The 19,501-nt window shown below is 40.4% G+C and overlaps 1 protein-coding gene across 3 annotated transcripts in view; it reads left to right on the top strand.

The window, feature by feature from the left end:
* The window catches only part of LOC105535152 (serpin B8), an 18,238-nt gene extending 3,900 nt beyond the window's left edge, over positions 1 to 14,338 (top strand). For 2 of the 3 annotated variants that reach the window (XM_011974146.1, XM_011974147.1), the window contains exons 2-7: positions 4,403 to 4,580; positions 5,920 to 6,057; positions 7,824 to 7,941; positions 9,657 to 9,799; positions 11,176 to 11,328; positions 13,818 to 14,338. In XM_011974146.1, the coding sequence (XP_011829536.1) occupies positions 4,413 to 4,580; positions 5,920 to 6,057; positions 7,824 to 7,941; positions 9,657 to 9,799; positions 11,176 to 11,328; positions 13,818 to 14,222 (1,125 nt within the window). In that variant the 5' untranslated portion in view covers positions 4,403 to 4,412 and the 3' untranslated portion in view covers positions 14,223 to 14,338. Of the gene's footprint in view, positions 1 to 4,402; positions 4,581 to 4,682; positions 4,689 to 5,919; positions 6,058 to 7,823; positions 7,942 to 9,656; positions 9,800 to 11,175; positions 11,329 to 13,817 lie in introns of all 3 variants that reach the window. The other variant, XM_011974148.1, reaches the window with a different exon arrangement.
* Positions 14,339 to 19,501: the final 5,163 nt, after the last annotated feature.

Raw genomic sequence — 19,501 nt, 5'->3', positions numbered from 1 at the left:
GAGCTCTTTTTTGGTTCCATATGAACTTTAAAGTAGTTTTTTCCAATTCTGTGAAGAAAGTCATTGGTAGCTTGATGGGGATGGCATTGAATCTATAAATTAGCTTGGCCTGCCCAGCTTTTAAAGCCAGCTTCAGCCAGCTTCTCTGGAAGGTCTTTCCAGGATTCTATAGAGGTGGTTTTCTTTTTCTTTTTTTTCTTTTCTGAGGACTTCCTTAGCACTTTGAAAATTATCCTATTATAGAGCACCTGACTGGTTTGAAACTATGCCTTTCTATATGTGTGTCTTCTTTAGGGTGTAAGCTTCTGGTAAGGGATTATGGCATTTATTTTTCATTGTCTCCTCCCAAAACAGGTAATGAACATTCTATGTAAATGCTCTTTGAGTAAACTCACTTTTGGATGTTGTATGGGGAGGGGGTGTAGAGGAGGGAGTTCATAGGTATTTGGGGCTCCCAGGAGAACAATATCATGTACTTGGAAACATAAGGCTTGCTTTTGAGGTTGACTCTCACTTTTTCTGTGAGTCCCACAGACAGTATTTAATTGCCTCTGTCCTTGTTTGTTCGCCTGTAAAGGAAAAACTAGTTTAATGCCAATTTATTTGGTTGGCTGGAAATAAAAACTTCTGATTCCTGTTTTTTTATATCATAATCTAATTGTGGCATTGACATCTAAAGTATTATTTTGTATTAAAATTAATTGCTTTTTAGATATATTGGGTAAAATCCATTTTGTTTAAACTTCCAATCCTTCTAAAAGCCATAATGTCCAAATGAGATTTGAGAGGAAGACGGGGGGAAGAGTCATTCTGTTACCTGGTTTTCTCCCCTGCCTGACTTCTGACCCGAGCAGAGGCCAAGGGGGTACGCTTGTATGTGAGTGTGTGCATGTGTATTGTGGCTGAAGGGTAGATATTGATGGGAAATACCACATACTGACCAGCACCTGAGTGTTGAAAAGGAATGGAAGTGGGGACATGAGATGAAGGAAGAGGAAAGACGGAAGAAATCAGAAGTAGCGGTTTGCAACTAAGAGCAGTTAAAATGTAAAGATGAGATTGATGCAATAGTTCAGTTCATTCAGAACTATTGAAACTATTGATTGAGTAGTTCAGACAGGATGATGAAACACACCTACACACACACACCCCAACCTAAGTTCATGCTTGCTTCACCCTGAGTCCAAAGCTCTTATGCTAAGGTTGGATCAAATCCAAGTTTATTTGTGTCTCTGTCTTACCCAGTTTACCTAATTCTCTCCATCTTTAAGTTTGTTTGGTGCCACCTTCTGGTAGGCCCAGTTCTATGAAGTTTGACTATTCCTTCCTGCCCCCCAGTCTCTGACATGTCCTCAAGTGAAAGATGAGGTCATGAGGGACCCCGGGACTTGCCTGCACAGACTCCTCTGGCTTCCAACATCTGCAGGCCCTAGTATAAGCTCCGGAGAGGCCTTATGATGTGAGGATAGTGAGGAACCGGACCATTTTGTTCCATAAGAAACAACCTATTAAGTATAGAGTACTGTGGTGCAAATTATGCCATGATTGTGTTTTCTTGGTTCACATTTATTTTACTTAGTTTTTTGAACCCTAACCATAACCCTAACCCTACTTGTTTTTTTTCTGAACTGCACTAACATTTATTTTAAACTTTAAAGAATTTGCACTGCTTTAGACTGTTGTTCTATATTTAGGGTGTTGCCTTTACACTTTAAAAAAAATATAAGCTCACTTTTGTGTTTGAGTAAGAGACACCCTTCTGTTTAAAAATATCTTAGGAGTAAGCAAAATATCTTAGGAGGAAGCAAAACATCCAACAGTGAAGATACTTTGGTTAATACAGTTGTTCCCCACTTCCCTGTCTCACCCACTCAATTCCCCTTTCCTCTTGTGCCCTAAGAGACCCAGAAGACCCGTCCAAGACCCCCAATAAGGGGATACAGTTTCCAAGCTGCTGCACCGGGCACTTTGTAGGCCACTGGGAAACTGGATGAGGCTCCATCTGTTTACAGAAATGAACACATGCACGATGATTTATATCTCTAGATAGAGTTTTCAGGACTTTTTGTTTTGCTCATTTGCTAATTTTCAAAACCGGAGCATATTTTTCTTGTTTGACTTTACATTTTTTCAGTTAAACATTATACATGTTTATGAAAAAAAGGATAATATAATAGAAAAAATGTCTTGTAGGATCATGAGACTATAGATAATGATTTGTCCTTTTATTTTCCCAAATGTTCTCAATTGTAAGAGCAAAAAGGCTCAGGAAAATTGAGATGAGTTGGTGAACTGTAATATTTTGTGAAATAATAGCCCAAGTTTTTATAAGGTTTGATAGAAATGAACAATAACGTAGGACTTGTAATAATGTGCGACAGAGTGAGACTCCGTCTCAAAAAAAATGTACTAAAATTCTAATAATTAATAGTAAGCTGTAATAGCTTTTTAGCACTTTAAGCAAGGTGCGCCCCTCCGTTAGGCTTCTACCTTCCACAGAACTGGTTGATAGGGATGATATCTTTCTTGATAATTACATTTCAAAGGGATGGCTTCCAGGTCTTTGAGAAAGACTGTCCTGGGATGTAAACAAAGACCTGTCCTGGGATGTAACACTAGCAAGAAGCGTTTAAAAAAGATTTACATCTCAAAGGGGCTGATAAAGAATTTACAATGACAAGTTCTCTGAATAAAATGCTTTAAGAAAAAGGAAGAAAGGGCCTAGAGGCAGGAGGAAGCCTGTTTAGTTTGTTTATTTAGTCAAGTTTGGGTTGTCTAAAGTTTATTCAAGCTGAGGGGAATGTTAAGACTCTCTTAGCCAGGAGGAATCAAAAATCAATGCACCTAATTAAAAGTGCTCACCCGATGACCAGATTGGGGCTTCATATTTTATATCCACACCTATGGGCTTTCTTTGCCACTCCATAACCCAGTTTCAGCAGCTCTTGGGGAAAATGGGACATCTGTTTGGAGTCACCTTGAAAAGTAATGTATTTTTGTCTTTCCGGTAGCCCCATATTTTAGGTCAGCCTATTTCAAACAAACTCTCCACATTTGGTGAAATGAATCTAGCTATTTTCACAGGACGTGATGACAGAAATAGTTTTTATTGATAAAGAACTACATTTATAAGTTTAAAACATTCTTTATAGATTATGTTGTAGACATTAAACTGAAAGATAATGAGCAGCAATGGGGGGATTTTGTGTGATGATTAAGAATTCAGGCTCTGGAATCAAACTGTGGGTTCCAAGTGTTTATGACTACTTGAGGGTTCTGGAATGAGTTACTAAACCTCACTCAGTCTTCTCATCTCTAAAGTGGGGCAATAATTGTACTGACCTCATGTGTTGTTGGGTAATAATGGAAAGTGCTGAAAATAGTACCTGGCACCAAGATTTTTGTTGTTGTTGTTTGTTTTGTTTTTGTTTTGTTTTGTTTTGTTTTCTGAGATGGGGTCTCACTCTGTTGCCCAGGCTGGAGTGCAGTGGCACGATCTTGGCTCTCTGCAGCCTCCACCTCCTGGGGCTCAAGCGATTCTCCGGCATCAGCCTTCCAAGTAGCTGGGATTACAGTTGCCCACCACCGTGCCTGGATAATTTTTGAATTTTCAATGGAGATGTGGTTTCACCTTGTTGGCCAGGCTGGTCTCAAACTGTTGACCTCAAGTGATCTGCCCACCTCAGGCTTATAAAATGCCGGGATTACAGGTGTGAACCACCACACCCATCCGCACCAAGACCTTTTGGCTGCTGCTACACCAAGGGAGCAAGTAAGCAGGTCTTGGAGAGTGTCTGTGCCCCTGTTGCTAAGAGGAGTACCAGTCATGGGCCCTGAGATTGGCTATTTTATGAATAAACCAGTGTTTTTGTTTCGTATTGGTGTGGTAACCCTTTACCACACATTTAGTGGCTGAAAACAACACACATTTGTTATCTTACAGGTCTGGAAGTCCTAAGTCCAAAATGGTACAGCAGAGCAATGTTATTTTTGGGAATCTCTAGGAGAAAATCTGTTTCTTTGCTTTTTCTGGCTTCTCAAGGAGGTCACATTCCTTCATCAGTGGCCCCTACCCCTCTGACCTCTGCTTCCGTCCTCATGTCTCCATCTCCGACTCTGACCCTCCTGCGTCTCTCTTATAAGGACCCTCATGATTCCATTGAGTCCACTGGGATAACTCAGGATAATCTCACATCTCAAAATACTTAATTGAGTACCATTTGCAAAGTCCTTATTGCCAGGGAAGATCATGTTGTCACGTTTTGGGAATTAGGAGTGGAAGTCTTTTGGGGGGTGGTTATTCCACCTACCACCTCAGTGTCTACTGACTCGGGGACGAATGACTGTGTGGCCACAGGAGGGCTTGGCTGATGTGCTTTTCTGTGCTGTGCCTTTGATGCAGACCTTCCCTGATGGATGACCTCTGTGAAGCAAATGGCACTTTTGCCATCAGCTTATTTAAAATATTAGGGGAAGAGGACAACTCAAGAAACGTATTCTTCTCTCCCATGAGCATCTCCTCTGCCCTGGCCATGGTCTTCATGGGGGCAAAGGGAAGCACCGCAGCCCAGATGTCCCAGGTATGTGTGCGTGTCGCAAAGGAAGGAGAACGGCATGTTTCCCTGTGCTTCCATCGAATTGTCTTTCTGTACTTTTGCTACAGCTGATGAAAGCCTGTGGAGCTGGAGGTGGAAAGGGGAGCAGCACGGCAGTGGAGAAGAGCAGAAAGGGGTAGAAAGGTGAAATATGTTAGACAGATCACCTCCTCCGATATTTTTGAGAGAAATCAAGGCATAGAGTTATTTTCTCTAGATCAGACCATCAGTACAGTCTGGCAAATTCACACCTTTGATAAGTAAGATAAACTATCATTCTGTCCCTCAAGAAGGCAACATATTCCAACCTTGTTACATTTTAAACTTTTGCTAACATTATATTTTAAATAGACATGCAACTGCCTAGATTAACTTTTTGTTAAGTGGGTTATTTTTAGTGCACGATTATGCATCCTGGGAAAGGAATGTAATACAAGCATAGACTTATATCTTCTGGAGTGATTTAGAGGAATATATAATCTGTTTGATTCAAACTGGTGATTATATATAACCTTATCTACAAACGAGGTGGGAGATAATACTTTAGGAATAGTTCTCTGACTATTGGTGAAAATGTCCGAGATAATTGCCAAATGGATGTCACTTTACCACCAATATCAGGGGTGTATAGACAATCTCCTAAAATGCACCTAGGGACCCCAGTTGACATCCTTCTGTGGTTGTTTCTTTCAACTGATTGGAGGAGTGAGGCTTCGGGCTGCAGGTGATTGAGAGATATAGGAACAACCTTAATTCTCACTCTGACTTGACGTTTAATTTATAATATGGTCTGGAGAACTTCTGTAAAATTGCAGATGAAACATTTTTAGTTTTATTGCTGCTTTTGTTTGTATTACGTGAGTCGTAATTCATCCCAGTTACTTTTTTCTGCTCTGCCTTCCCCCTGAATTATTGCACAGTGCCTTGCTGGGATGAATACATTTGCTAGACTAGTGGTTGGGGGTGGGAGGTAGGGGTCGGTGATGGGAGGTAGGGGTCGGTGGGTGGATTTTTCCTTCCTGGGGACCCTTGCCAAGACCTGGAGTTTTAGATCCCATAACTGAGAGGTGCTACTGACATCTAGTGGATAGAAGCCAGAAGTGCTGAAAAATCCTACAACGCTTATGTGAGACCAGGAAGTGTCCTGGCCCCAAGTGTCAGTGCTACGTTGCCCACGTTGAGAAACCCTGTGCTAGAGAATTAGGCCAAACCTTTTTAGAGTAGGATCCTGTGTGATTTTTTTAGTACAGAGGTTTGTTCGGAGGAAGCTCTTTGGGAGAGCATAATGGCAGTGTTAAAAGTCAGTGTTGGTTTCTGTTCCCAGGCACTTTGTTTGTACAAGGACGGAGATATTCACCAAGGTTTCCAGTCACTTCTCAGTGAAGTTAACAGAACTGGCACTCAGTACTTGCTTAGAACTGCAAACAGGCTCTTTGGAGAAAAGACGTGTGATTTCCTTCCAGTAAGTAGTATTCATATATTGATGAAAAAGAAATGGAAAATAAGTTAGACTACAGAAGAGTAGAGAATCAAGTATAACTGTACTGACTTAAAATGTGCTTGGAATTATACTTCTGAAATTACAATTTTAGATTTTATGATGGCTTCTGAATTATGTCCTTTGTAAATTGTTTCTGATATACCCTTCCCTGTTATCAATCCCAATATGTCAGTTCTCCTGCACGCAGCCCTGCTTCTCCCCCTTAATTCCCTATGCCTGAGTGACTACATCATTTGATGTGCTGTACAGAGCTCCTCCCCAGTCCCATGTGTGGTTATTGGCCTGCCTCCTGCTGAGATAGCCTCTCAAATTCTCTTAAATTTGCCCCCTCTTCTGAATTGCATCTACAACTGGCACAATTGTCTTTCTAAAATGAAAATCTGTTCATAAAACTGAGGTTTTAAATTTAAGTAATTCCTATTTACTTAGGCATGTAATTCTAAGGTTCCCGAGTCCAGCCTGGCATAATACAATCAGTGAGGTTCAAAAATTATGCCACATAATATGCAGGGTGATGTTGTCTGGAAATTATTGAACCAATCACAGCAAACTGGGCCATCCTATTGGCTGGAGGTTCTGAGAGGGCTCCTCTAAGGTTCAAATACATCCCTGTCCTGGTAGCTGCTGGGGGCTGTTCCTGGAATGTGCCTGCTCTGGGTTTATCTACCTTAGAAAGTGATTCTGGATCCAGGAATTTCCTGGTGAATCCATTTCATTTTTGAACTTCAGCCTGATCTTCTACTGTTATAATATTGGGGACACAGGGAACCAACCTCTACTTTTCTTGGTGGCTTGTCTCTTCCTTCCCTCTATATCCCCATTATTTGGCCGAAATTAAAGTATTTGAGAACATGGAATGGACAGAGGCTGGGAGCCAGTTTCCAGGCCTGTTATATCTGAAGCCAGGTTTTTGTGAGGTGAGTTATCTGGGTTTTAATGTATTGGGTATGGGCCTTTTCTGATTGGACCCCAACTTACATTTCAAGGCTCTTTCCCTGCCACTGTTTCCCTTAATCCCCTTCCTGATACACACAAACACACATACATGTGTACACACACACACATACAAACGTACATGCAATCCACACACATGCAGGTGCACAAGCACACACATATGCAGCCATGCACACAGATGTTCACATGCACGCACATGTATGGACCCAGTTGCACATACACCCTATGATCCAGGCCTATCACCCTCCGTTCCCATGGGGCCTTCCTTGCTCTGTATTCTTCCAACCAACCGTATGACCCAGATCTAAAATGCTATTTCCTTCTTTGCAGTTCAACACGATTTCTTAACCATCTAGTTCCCTTATAAAGCCTCTCATTTACCCAAAACCACAATACCGTAGTCTGTGCTGGTGATGCAAAATAAGTAACAGTGTGTTAGACTGCCTAGTGAGGGAAGCAATATTAACGTCAGTGCAGTGTTTGACAGGGATGCTTCTGGGCTGTTATGTGGATAGTGGCAGCTCATGATGTCCTGTAAGTGTCTGGGTGTCTCAGCTGCCTCTTCTCAGGCTGTGGACCTCCTCAAACCAAGCGCTTTGCCCAGTACCAGGGAAGAATAGGTTTTCGTTCATTGCACGCATGCACCATAAAGTGCAGTGTGACCGACCTGTCCAAGCACCTACGGTAGAAACGCAGTAAGAGAAAACAAAATGCTTTTGCATTTGTGGGAGCCTTTACCCAATGAGACCAAACTCAGTGTTTTGTGTTTGCAGGACTTTAAAGAATCCTGTCAGAAGTTCTATCAGGCAGAGCTGGAGGAGTTGTCCTTTGCTGAAGACACGGAAGACTGCAGGAAACATATAAATGACTGGGTGGCAGAAAAGACTGAAGGTGAGACAGTTTCATTTCTGTGGATTTGGAATTGCTATGCAGCGAGGCTGAGATTGGCTGGGATGGGACCTCCATGGTGTTGCCACTGTGACCTGCTTACCACAGGCCTGTTTGTGTGTATTGCTGAGTTTGCAGGCCAACAATGCAATTCTGTCATTTCTTATCAGATCATGAAGTACTAATTTCTAAAACTAATGTTGAATCTCAGACCTCCTTCCCTGTGGACCATGCTGGAAAATCCCTGGAAAATAGTTCCTCCTTGGAATCCTGTTAATCTTCTCTCTGAGAGGCCCTTCCATGCTCGGAGACGGAATGGCGTTCAATTAAGTTGCAGCTTAAAGAGGGCTCTCATGTTATCTCCTCCCTGTGGTCATGGGGACAACTTAGTAGTTTGATCTGCAGCCTTCTCCTTCCTTTTTAACTTGGCCGTGGCTACGTTTGCTCTCTGAGTGCGGCCTTTTCTGAATTTGCTCCCTATTCTGGACGTGCAGCAACATGGAGCCTGCAGTGTTCCCTGCCCAGACCACACTCCATCCCACCAGAAATATTTCTGCCAGTTCTTTACTTCAGTAGGAAAAATGGGGAGGCATCCTTGAAAGCATCCTAAATACCTAACAAGTAATTTAGGTACTTGTAAAGAGTGGAGGAATTAAGTCACGTGTTTCAGGGGCCAACCTAGCCCTCATTATTGCATGCGTTCCATCTCTATGTCACAACCACTGTGTGTCTAACAGAAGTAATGCCCGTGGTTCTACTGAAAGCCAATAAAATAATTACCATGGGAAGGGAAGAGCCTTTCGTGTTTTCATATGTCATCTGCCCAGTGGTCTCTCCAGTTGTTCCAGCAGTACTGTCACCTGAGGAATCTAGAAGCTTCTCCACACCTTCCCCCCACTGCTCTATACCTGTCACTTCTCTTCCAGGGCTGCTTATACCCTTCCTTCCATTAGGCTGACCCCCAGAATATTAGAGCTGGAGGGCACCTTGGAGATGACCTTGTTATCCTCTCATTGGACAGCTCAACTTGGGCCCCTCTATTCCATCCCCCTAATTCCTTTGCCCCATTCACCCCTTTCAGAAACGCTGCCTTCTTCCATTGACAGGTCTGTGTTCTCTCATCCTTTGGAAGCCTTTCCTTGTCTGATGAGGTTAGAATATATGTATAGAGCAATGATCCTCAACTAGGGGTGGCTTTGCCCTCCAGGTGCCATTGGATAATGGCTGAAGACAGTCTTGGTTGTCAAAATTGGAAGAAATGCTGCTGGCTAAACGTCCTACAATGCCCAAGACAGCCCCCATAACAAAGAATTATTTGGCTTAAGATGACAATAGTGGTGAGGCTTGGATATGATAGTGCCAAGGTTGACTACCCCATAGTCAGAATCAAGACTCTGAGGTGATGTTCTCAACTCAGCCACTTGTCACCTGTGTGCACTCGGCAAAAAAGTCTGGCAAATGCTCTGATCCTGAATTTCTACATCCGTAAATTGAGGGCAAAATGATAGTTGCCCTTCCTACTTCAAGGCTTTTTTCTTAAGCACGAACGATACACTGTGTATGCCACACTGCTAAACACCATCACCCAATTCATCGGGTGGCCAGAAAGACAGAACTCCAGGCTCTCTCTCAAGCCCCTGCCTTAGGCGTCAAAGGGATTTTTGTAAAATAATGCTTGTTTCCCCACAAATTGCAATAAACTCTCATATTCTTTACAGGTAAGATTTCAGAGGTACTGGATGCTGGGACAGTCGGTCCCCTGACAAAGCTGGTCCTTGTGAATGCCGTCTATTTCAAGGGAAAGTGGAATGAGCAATTTGACAGAAAGTACACAAGGGGGATGCTCTTTAAAACCAATGAGGTAGGGAAAGAGTTTTCAGATATACTGCTATTTTCTTAAAGTAATATTACAGGAAATATTCTTTTAGAAAAATGAATAATTTATTTGACATGATCTTGATTTTAATCTATTTCTGAATTATATTATTTTATTTTCTTTGAGACAGGGTCTCTTTCTGTCACCCAGGCTGGAGTGCAGTGGTGTAATCTCAGCTCACTGCAGCCTCGACCTCCCAGGCGCAAATGATCACCCAACCTTAGCTTCCCAAGTAGCTGGGACTACAGGTGCACACCACCAGGCCTTGCTAATTTTTGTATTTTTTGTAAAGACAAGATTTTTGTCATATTGCCCAGGTTGGTCTCGAACTCCTGGCCTCAAGTGATACACCTGCCTTATCCTCCCAAAGTTCTGGGATTACAGGCATAAGCCACTGTGCCTGGCTTTTTTTCTGAATGAATTGAATGCCTCCTGTATGTCTTTAATGGCGGAAGGAGGAGAGAAGCAAAACTAATTTTGGTGTTGATGGTTTTGTTTTTCCAACTTTGATCAAATCTACCTTCCATCTCTGGTCATATGATTTGGATTGGAGGAGAATTTCTTCTAAGCCTTAGAATTATGTTTACATGATGCTATTACTGTCTATAGCTAGTTAGATACCTTTTTGCAATATCAGTGGCAACTATGCCTGTTTATTGCCTTAAAAATCAAAGTTATACAATCCTGAACACAAGAAAAAGATGTTAGCAGATGTAAAGCCCTAACTTTACATTCCCTTTTGAATATGAAAATGACTGGTATCAATAGTTGTTAACTTGGGATTTGACATCCATCAACCTGATAATTTCATATTGCACAAAGATATGAAAGTTAAAAATATATTTGATGCAGGCTTTAAAAACAGCAGACCTTACACATCTCTTCGAGGTCCCCTTCCCAAGAAAACCAAGGCCATAAAACCAATTCTACACGTGGGCAACTTTTCAGAGTTTGTACTGTACCTCCTTTTTTCTAACCAGATCCTTCAGCCCAAGAGCCTGAATATTTACCTTAATTTCAATAAATAATTTTTAGTTGGAGGCTTCCATGAGAAAGCTTCTCTATGAATGTTCTCAAAAAAGCAAACACAACTTCTTCCAAGAATAATGTAGATTTTTATGCCCTTCTCCATTTACCGAACTGTTTTTTTTTTCCCTCACCTGGTAATAGTTGATTTGCTGGAACAATAGTTTGTTCTCTTCATACTAAGATGTACTAATGAAGATTTTATATCCATCAGCATAAATGTGCAGAAACAGAAATTACACACACCTAGAGTTTCTGTGAGTTAGATGTATCCTATTTTTAGTAAATTATGCCCATTTTTCAGTGATCTAATTTTAATTTCATGTTTCTATTAGGAAAAAAAGACAGTGCAGATGATGTTTAAGGAAGCTAAATTTAAAATGGGGTATGTGGACGAGGTGCACACCCAGGTCCTGGAGCTGCCGTATGTGGAAGAGGAGCTGAGCATGGTCATTCTGCTTCCCGATGATGACACGGACCTCGCTGTGGTAAGCTCCAGGCAGTGAGTCTTTGAGTGTCTATGGAGTCCAGCCGAGCTCATTTCTTTACGTCCATCTACCAGTTGGCATTTGAGGAGTTTCCAACTGGGGTTATTACGTATAGTGCTGGGTGAACATCATTGCTTGTCTTTTGGTGAATATGTTCATGCTTTTCTGTTGAGTGTATACATATATGAGTGGACAGGTTTTGATGAACCTAAGAAGAGAGAGTTCTAAATATATTGTTAATTGGAATATTCTTTTTTTATTATTATTATACTTTAAGTTCTAGGGTACATGTGCACAACGTGCAGGTTTGTTACATATGTATACATGTGCCATGGTGGTGTGCTGCACCCATCAACTCGTCATTTACATCAGATATAACTCCCAATGCAATCCCTTCCCCCTCCCCCCTCCCCATAATAGGCCCCGGTGTGTGATATTCCCCTTCCCATGTCGAAGTGATCTCACTGTTCAATTGCCACCTATGAGTGAGAACATGCGGTGTTTGGTTTTCTGTTCTTGCGAAAGTTTGCTGAGAGTGACGGTTTCCAGCTGCACCCATGTCCCTACAAAGGACACAAACTCATCCTTTTTTATGGCTGCATAGTATTCCATGGTGTACATGTGCCACATTTTCTTAGTCCAGTCTGTCACTGATGGACATTTGGGTTGATTCCAAGTCTTTGCTATTGTGAATACTGCTGTAATAAACATACGTGTGCATGTGTCTTTACAGCAGCATGATTTATAATCCTTGGGTATATACCCAGTAATGCGATGACTGGGTCAATGGTATTTCTATTTCTAGATCCTTGAGGAAACGCCATACTGTTTTCCACAATGGTTGAACTAGTATACAATCCCACCAACAGTGTAAAAGTGTTCCTATTTCTCCACATCCTCTCCAGCACCTGTTGTTTCCTGACTTTTTAATGATTGCCATTCTAACTGGTGTGAGATGGTATCTCATTGTGGTTTTGATTTGCATTTCTCTGATGGCCCTGTCTCTTATACACATCTAGATGTGTATAAGAGACAGGAATGTTACCAGCTCCTCCTTGTACCTCAGGTAGAATTCGGCTGTGAATCCATCTGGTCAATTGGAATATTATTCTTTATTCTGCATGGAAGATCTACTTGAAAGCCCAATAATTATTGCACAAAAGTCCCGGAAGAGGGTAGAGATCAATCTGGGCAGTGATTCTCAAACATTAATGCACATATATGATTCTAGTGATCTTGTTAAAGTGCAGATTTTGATGCAATGGAGTGTGGCCTGAGGTCTTGCATTTGGAACAAGATTCCAAGTGATACAGATGCTTGGGACCACACTATGAATAGCAAAAGTCTAAAGTACAAGTGGGAAATTTACCTTATACAAGAGGAGAGAAAAGTCTTACTATGACAGAAAAGGAGCAGAGTCCAGGAAGGGAAAAGGAAAACTTGCAAGGTAAGAGGTGCAAGACTAATAGTGCACTGGTAAACCAGCTCTGGGAGGTGGGAGTAGCCTTCATTTACAAAGTTTGCTGATTCTCATGACATGGTAAATACTCCCACCATGGCTGACTTCAGGCTATGAAGGATTTAACGATCGATAGAAGCCAGCTCTGGCACACAAGTGCTCAGGATGTCGAGGGTGGGCTGCTTGATTTCCCTGGCTTCCCTTTGGAATCAGAAAGCTACTGTCCTAAGTCAGGGATGACATCTGTTGTGGCTACTTATGAGAAAATTAGGAGAGTCTAGAAATAGAGTCAAAATCAAAACAATGCTCATTGGAGAAGAGCACCCACCTGGGCTCCAGTTGGTAAAGGGAAGGGGAGATGCGAGTGGAAGGCCCTTCTCCCTTTTTCCTTTCTACCTTATTGATAAATACAAAGAGTGATGGATCTTGAAGAATTTGAAGCTAACTCCAGGACAGGCAGAGGACAAACAAGGATACCAGATGAAGTCTTGTTGAATTCCACATTTCTCGTCTCGTGCTCCCTTCTCATGCCTCCCTTCATCTTTAGATGAAACCCAATTCCCTCTCCTTTGCTCTGTAAGAGTTGCTGTCTGATTTAACCCTGAATAGTCCCCTGATTAGACTCAGAAGCAGAGTTCTGAGCCGTGCTCTTGTCTTTTGTCAAACAATCTCTCCCACTCACAGTAATATGTACTGAGTGAAGATTAATGTAATGAATTGGTTAGAATTTTCTAAACTGTTAAAAAATGTTTTTAACATTTGAAAGGAGTTAGGTACAAATTGTTTTTATTAAAAATTTCTGCCTGTCTCAGGTGTTTACTAGCTCTTTTACACTTGTCTCCATAAAACCTGGAAAAGATGAAGATTTGGGAGAAAATCTTGGTGTTTATAAAAGAAAATATCTGTAGATTTTCTTGGACCAGAACTTACCATCTAGTTGCATGTCATTAGTGGAGGGGTAATAAAATGGGTGTGCGGGTATCAGGCTATTGTCATCTAAATATTAAGGTTTGGCTCTTTCTTATCCTAGGTGGAAAAAGCACTTACATATGAGAAATTCAAAGCCTGGACAAATTCAGAAAAGTTGACAAAAAGTAAGGTTCAAGTTTTCCTTCCCAGATTAAAGCTGGAGGAGAGTTATGACTTGGAGCCTTTCCTTCGAAGGTTAGGAATGATCGATGCTTTTGATGAAGCCAAGGCAGACTTTTCTGGAATGTCAACTAAGAAGAATGTGCCTGTGTCCAAGGTTGCCCACAAGTGCTTTGTGGAGGTCAATGAGGAAGGCACAGAGGCTGCCGCAGCCACTGCTGTGGTCAGGAATTCCCGGTGTAGCAGAATGGAGCCAAGATTCTGTGCAGACCACCCTTTCCTTTTCTTCATCAGGCACCACAGAACCAACTGCATCTTTTTCTGCGGCAGGTTCTCTTCTCCGTAAAGAGGAGCAATTGCTGTACATGCCCTCCTTTCCTTCTGCCTACCTTGCCTTAATTAACATTCCGTGTGACCCAGTTGGTGCAGTGGCTTGAATGCCAAAATAAAGCGTGTGCACTGAATAGTGTGTGAATGTCTTTGCTGAAGGTTCCGGAGCCACTGAGAATAACTGAGGCCACGGATGCCTGAAATTTGGGCCTGGGAAGGCTATGCTGGTTTTGGAGTGTTTGGGGTGCCTCCCATTGCCTCTGCCTTCACTTAAGTCTGTGCCCATTGTTTCAGGGGATCTTACGGAGCATCTCAGGGCTTCAGGAGCCAGCCCTCTATGTGCTCTTCTGTCTGCCCAGCTCTGCCCATCACCACTGCCATGCTGAACAGGGACCAGTGCCCAGGTAACACTGCACACAAAGCGAAGGGCAAACCCTACAGAGTAAAGCTGCAACCACCCTGTGTCTCACATGCAGCTGAAATAGTGGTCTGCTTCTGCCACTGTCGCATAGACAGCTCTGCATGCCCCCGTCTCACACAGTCTGTAATGAAAACAGCTCCTTCTTTTCTTTCCATAAACTTCAGATACAAGTTGAGGGACTCAGCAATACACTTCAGGACTGAGGTAGGAGGCAAATATCTGAAACTTGCTATGCCGTCCTTTCTATTCCTTTTCCCTCTGAAATACACAAAATACCAAAGGAACTTACACAGCACACCACTGAGTCCTCTAACTCATCATATGTGCTCAAACATGGCTCAAGCACACCCCTTCAGAAAGAACCTCCATACATTACATTTTTTCTGACTAAAAATAAAATTGTATTGTGGCAGCAATTTGGAAACTACAGCAAAGTCTCCAAAAAAATTTAAGTCCCCCACAATTCTAACACACAGCAATCACTGCTGTTAATACTGATATACATCCTTCCTATTATATGTATGCAAATAGAAACTTATAAGCATTTTATTACAAGTTAATCATATCCTTCAGTAGCTTATTTCTTCCGTTACTTATGAAAAACCTCCCTTAAGATCTTTCCAGGTCATCAGTTTCATGTGCATAGTATTCCACTGTGTGGCTGGATTTCTATAATTGAATCTAATTTTAGACAGTTTGAGTAATTAAAATTTTTTCTATTAATAAATAATAGATTATTAATAAATATATATACTTATATATATCATATGATATATAAGTATATAAATATTTAGTATATCCAAAACAAGTATCATATATAATGATAAACAAGTATCATTATATATGATACTTGTTTTGGATATACTAAATATTTGCTCACATCCTTAATATATTTTTAAAAATTCCTAAGAATAGTATTGTCGAGATAAAAGTTGAGCACGTTTTGAGACTTCTTCCAAATTGGTCCCTAGAAAGTTCCACTGGTTTATACACTCACTTATGTCACCGTTTATACCACCACTAACTGCTGCCTGCTTTATTATTTCTTTAATGAGTTGGACTAAACAGTGGTTACTCCTGACTCTGTTTTTGACTGACGGTTAACAGTTACATGAACCATTCATATTACAGCTCTTACTTAAATTTGACCAAGCTAGGATATATTCTGTGAGGCCACATTCATTTCAGGGATCATGTTTTCCAAAGCAGGTTTGGCTAAAAATTAATCCACAGGACTGAAAGGTATACATCTGTGAGTTTTGTTCTCACTTCCACCTCTAATTTGAAGAAAACTTTATACTTTTATTGCAGTACAATCGACACAGAATACATTTCACATATTTAACCTATACAATAAGTTCTGACACATTTTCCATGAAACAAACCATCACTATATTCAAGATAATGAACCTATCTATCATACTCCCAAATTCCTTCTTGTATCTTTGTAATTTCTCACTCTTCCTTCTCCCTCTTCCCGTCCCATCCCAACCACTGATCTGTTCGGACAACTACCGGTCTTCTTTCTGTCACTATAGAATAATTTGCATATTCAAAGAAATTTACATGCATGGGACCATGCCATCATCTATGCTTTGTAGTATGACTCCTATCAGTACAATTATTTTGAGATTCATTTATGTTACCGTATATATCAATAGTTTGTTCCTTTTATTGGTAAGTAACATTTCTTTGTATAGATATACCATGATTTGTTGATTAACAAATTTACTTGTTGATGAACATTTAGGTTGTTACTGAGATTTTCACTACTGAAAATATAGTTTTAATGAACATTTATGTATATACATCTTTGTATGGACGTATGTGTTCATTTCTTTTGTATATAGATACATAGAAGTAGAATGGCTGGGTCATATGGAAGGTATAAGTTTAACTTTTTAAGGATCTGCCAAATTGCCTTCCAAAGTGGTTGTATCATTTAACATTCCCAGTAGAGCCTAGCAGAGTTCTGGTTGTTCTGCCTCCTCACTAACACTTGGTACTACCAGTGTTGTTACTTTCAGTGTGTACCGGTTTTAGGTTGCATTTCCCTAATGCCTGATTATGTTCAGCATTTTAAAAAACGTGCTTATATACCATCCATTTATGTTATTTGATGAAATGTCTTTTTAAGTGTCTCATCAATATTTTATTGCTTCCTGCTTTATTTTTTATTTATTTATTTTTTGAGAGAGAGTCTCTCTCCGTTGCCTCAGCCCCCCGAGTAGCTGTGACTACAGGCGTGTGCCACCACACCCAGCTAATTTTTGTATTTTTAGTAAAGACAGGGGTTCCCCATGTTGGCCAGGCTGGTTTTGAACTTCAGACCTCAGGTGATCTGCCCACCTTGGCCTTCCAAAGTGCTGGGATTACAGGCATGAGCCACCGCACCCAGCCTTTTGTTTTCTTATTGTATTTTGAGAAATCTCATGATTTGACTACCAAATCTTTTATCATATATGGGATTTGCAAACATTTTTCTCCCAGCTCATGGCTTCAATTTTCATTTTTATAACAGTGCCTTTAAAAAGCAGAAGTTCTTGGTTTTGATGAAGTCCATTTGATCATTTTGTTTCTTTGTTTATGCTTAATGCTTTTGTTGTCATATTGAAGGAATGCTTTGCCTAACCCAAGGTCACAAGGATCTCCTATGTTTCTTCTAGAAGTGTTACAGGATTTGATTTTCCTTTTTGGCCTATGATCAATTTTGAGTTCATGTTTTGCATATGATGAAAAAGCTATCCATTTTCCACTGAACTGCCTTTGCATCTTTGTCAAAAATCAGCTGATCATGGATGTGTGATTCTATTTCTGGATTCTATTGGATTCCATTGATCTGCTTGTCTATCTTGATGTCAATTCCACATCGTCTGAATTACTGTAGCTTAATAATAAGTTTTGAAAACACTTAAGTGACATGTTTTCCAACTTTATTTTTCAACGTTGTTTTATCTGCTTTCAGTCCTCGATCTTTCCCTGTGAATTTTATAATTTGCTTGTTGACTTGTACAAAGCCTGCTGCAATTTTGATTAGGATTGTGTGAATTCTAAACATCAGTTTGGAGAGAATAGACATGTTAGCAATATTGAGTCTTCCAACCCATGAGCAAGGTAAGTCTCTAATTTCTTTTAGGTTTTTATTAATTAGTCTCAGCATAGTTTTGTAGTTTTCGGTATACACATCTGGCACAAATTTTGTCAGATTTATCCTTAAGTATATCCTGTTTTGTTCTATTATAAGTGGTGTTGCTTTTTAATTTCAATTTCTGATTAATTATTGCTAGTATATGGAAATATAATACAGGTTTTTTTTTTTTTTTTTTTGTATCTCAGCCTTGTATCTTGCAAACCTGCTAAAATCACTTAGTTCTAGTAGCTTCGTTTCTAGTTCCATGTCTGCTAATAAAGACAGATTTTCTTTCTTTCCCATTTAGATAGCTTTTTTTTTCCTTGCCTTATTGCACTGACTTGATTAGAAGTAGTGAAAACAGACATCCTTGTCTGGTTCCTGATCTTAGGGGAAAGCACGAAGGCTCCCATCATTAAATGTGATATTAGCTGTAGGCTTTTCATAGGTGTCCTTTAACAGGTGAAGAAGGTTTCTTTTATTCCTAGTTTGTTGTGTTTATATCAGGAATAGATGTTGGGTTCTGTCAAATGCTTTTTTGTATCTTTTAGATGATCATATGGTTTCGTTAATATTGGGATTAATTTTTGAATGTTGAAACAATCTTGTGTTACTGGGATAAACTCCACTTGGTCATGATGTATTTCCTATTTTGTCTAGTATTGGATGCAATTTGTTAAAATAGTTTTAGAACGGCTCATCTCCATTCATGAGAGACATTGGTCTGTATTCTTCCTATTTTGTAATATCTTTGTCTCATTTTGGTTTTAGATAATTCTGGTCTCAAAGAATGAGTTGAGAAACATACCTACCTTTGCAACTTTCTGGAACAGATGTTGTGCAATTGGTATTACGTCTTCCTTTAATGTTTGGTGAAGCCATCTGAGACTGGAGTGGCTTTATACTACAACTGTAATTCATTAATAGGTAGTGAACAATTCAAATTACATATTTCTTTTTGAGTTAGCTTTGGTAGCTTGTGTCTTTCAAGGAATTTGTTAATTTCCTAGTCATCAAATTTAGTGGTGTAAAGTTGTTTATAACAGTCTCTTATTTTTCTTTTAATAACTATAAAATCTGTAGTGATACCATCGCTCTCATTTCTGAGATTAGTAGCTTGTGCCTTTTTTTTCTTTTCTGATCACTATGACTAGATGTTGATAAATTTTATTGCTCTTTCTCAGAACCAGCTTATGGTTTCATTGATTTTCACTATTGTTTTTCTGTCCACAACATTGATTTCTGCTTTGATCTTTATTATTTCTTTTTTCTCATTACTTTACATTTAATTTTTTCAGTTTTTGGTGTAACCAGCCATGATCCCTGGTGTACTGAACAAAAGAGGATGGGAATAAAAGACAAAGACAAAAGAGTATATTTGCAAGAAGGGGTCAGGGGGCACCTTGCCTCTAGTGGGTAAGGGCCTTGAGCTTTTGCAGTCCTCCATATTTATTAGGTAAAAGAGATAGCGAGAAAAGGAGGGGTGATTGTGGGTAATTGTTGGTCTGCCGTTTGGTTCACAGCAGGCTTGCAAGACTGCATCCTTTGAACAATAGGTGCTAGATTTCCCAGTAGATAACTTCAAGGAGCCCGGTGCCAGGGAGTGATGGCCCTCAGCAAATCTTTTGGTGGCACGTGCAGTGTGAGTTTGCCCACATCCTGCATTCATGATAAACAGTTTGCTGTTTGATCATATAGCCTCCAGTGGAATGCTGAGTTGGTCATGATCCCTTTGCCGGCTCTC

Source organism: Mandrillus leucophaeus, unplaced genomic scaffold (assembly GCF_000951045.1).
Source record: "Mandrillus leucophaeus isolate KB7577 unplaced genomic scaffold, Mleu.le_1.0 Scaffold142, whole genome shotgun sequence".
Lineage (NCBI taxonomy): Eukaryota > Metazoa > Chordata > Mammalia > Primates > Cercopithecidae > Mandrillus > Mandrillus leucophaeus.
Note: the sequence above shows the minus strand (reverse complement) of the source record. Positions and strands in the feature narration are given on the sequence as shown.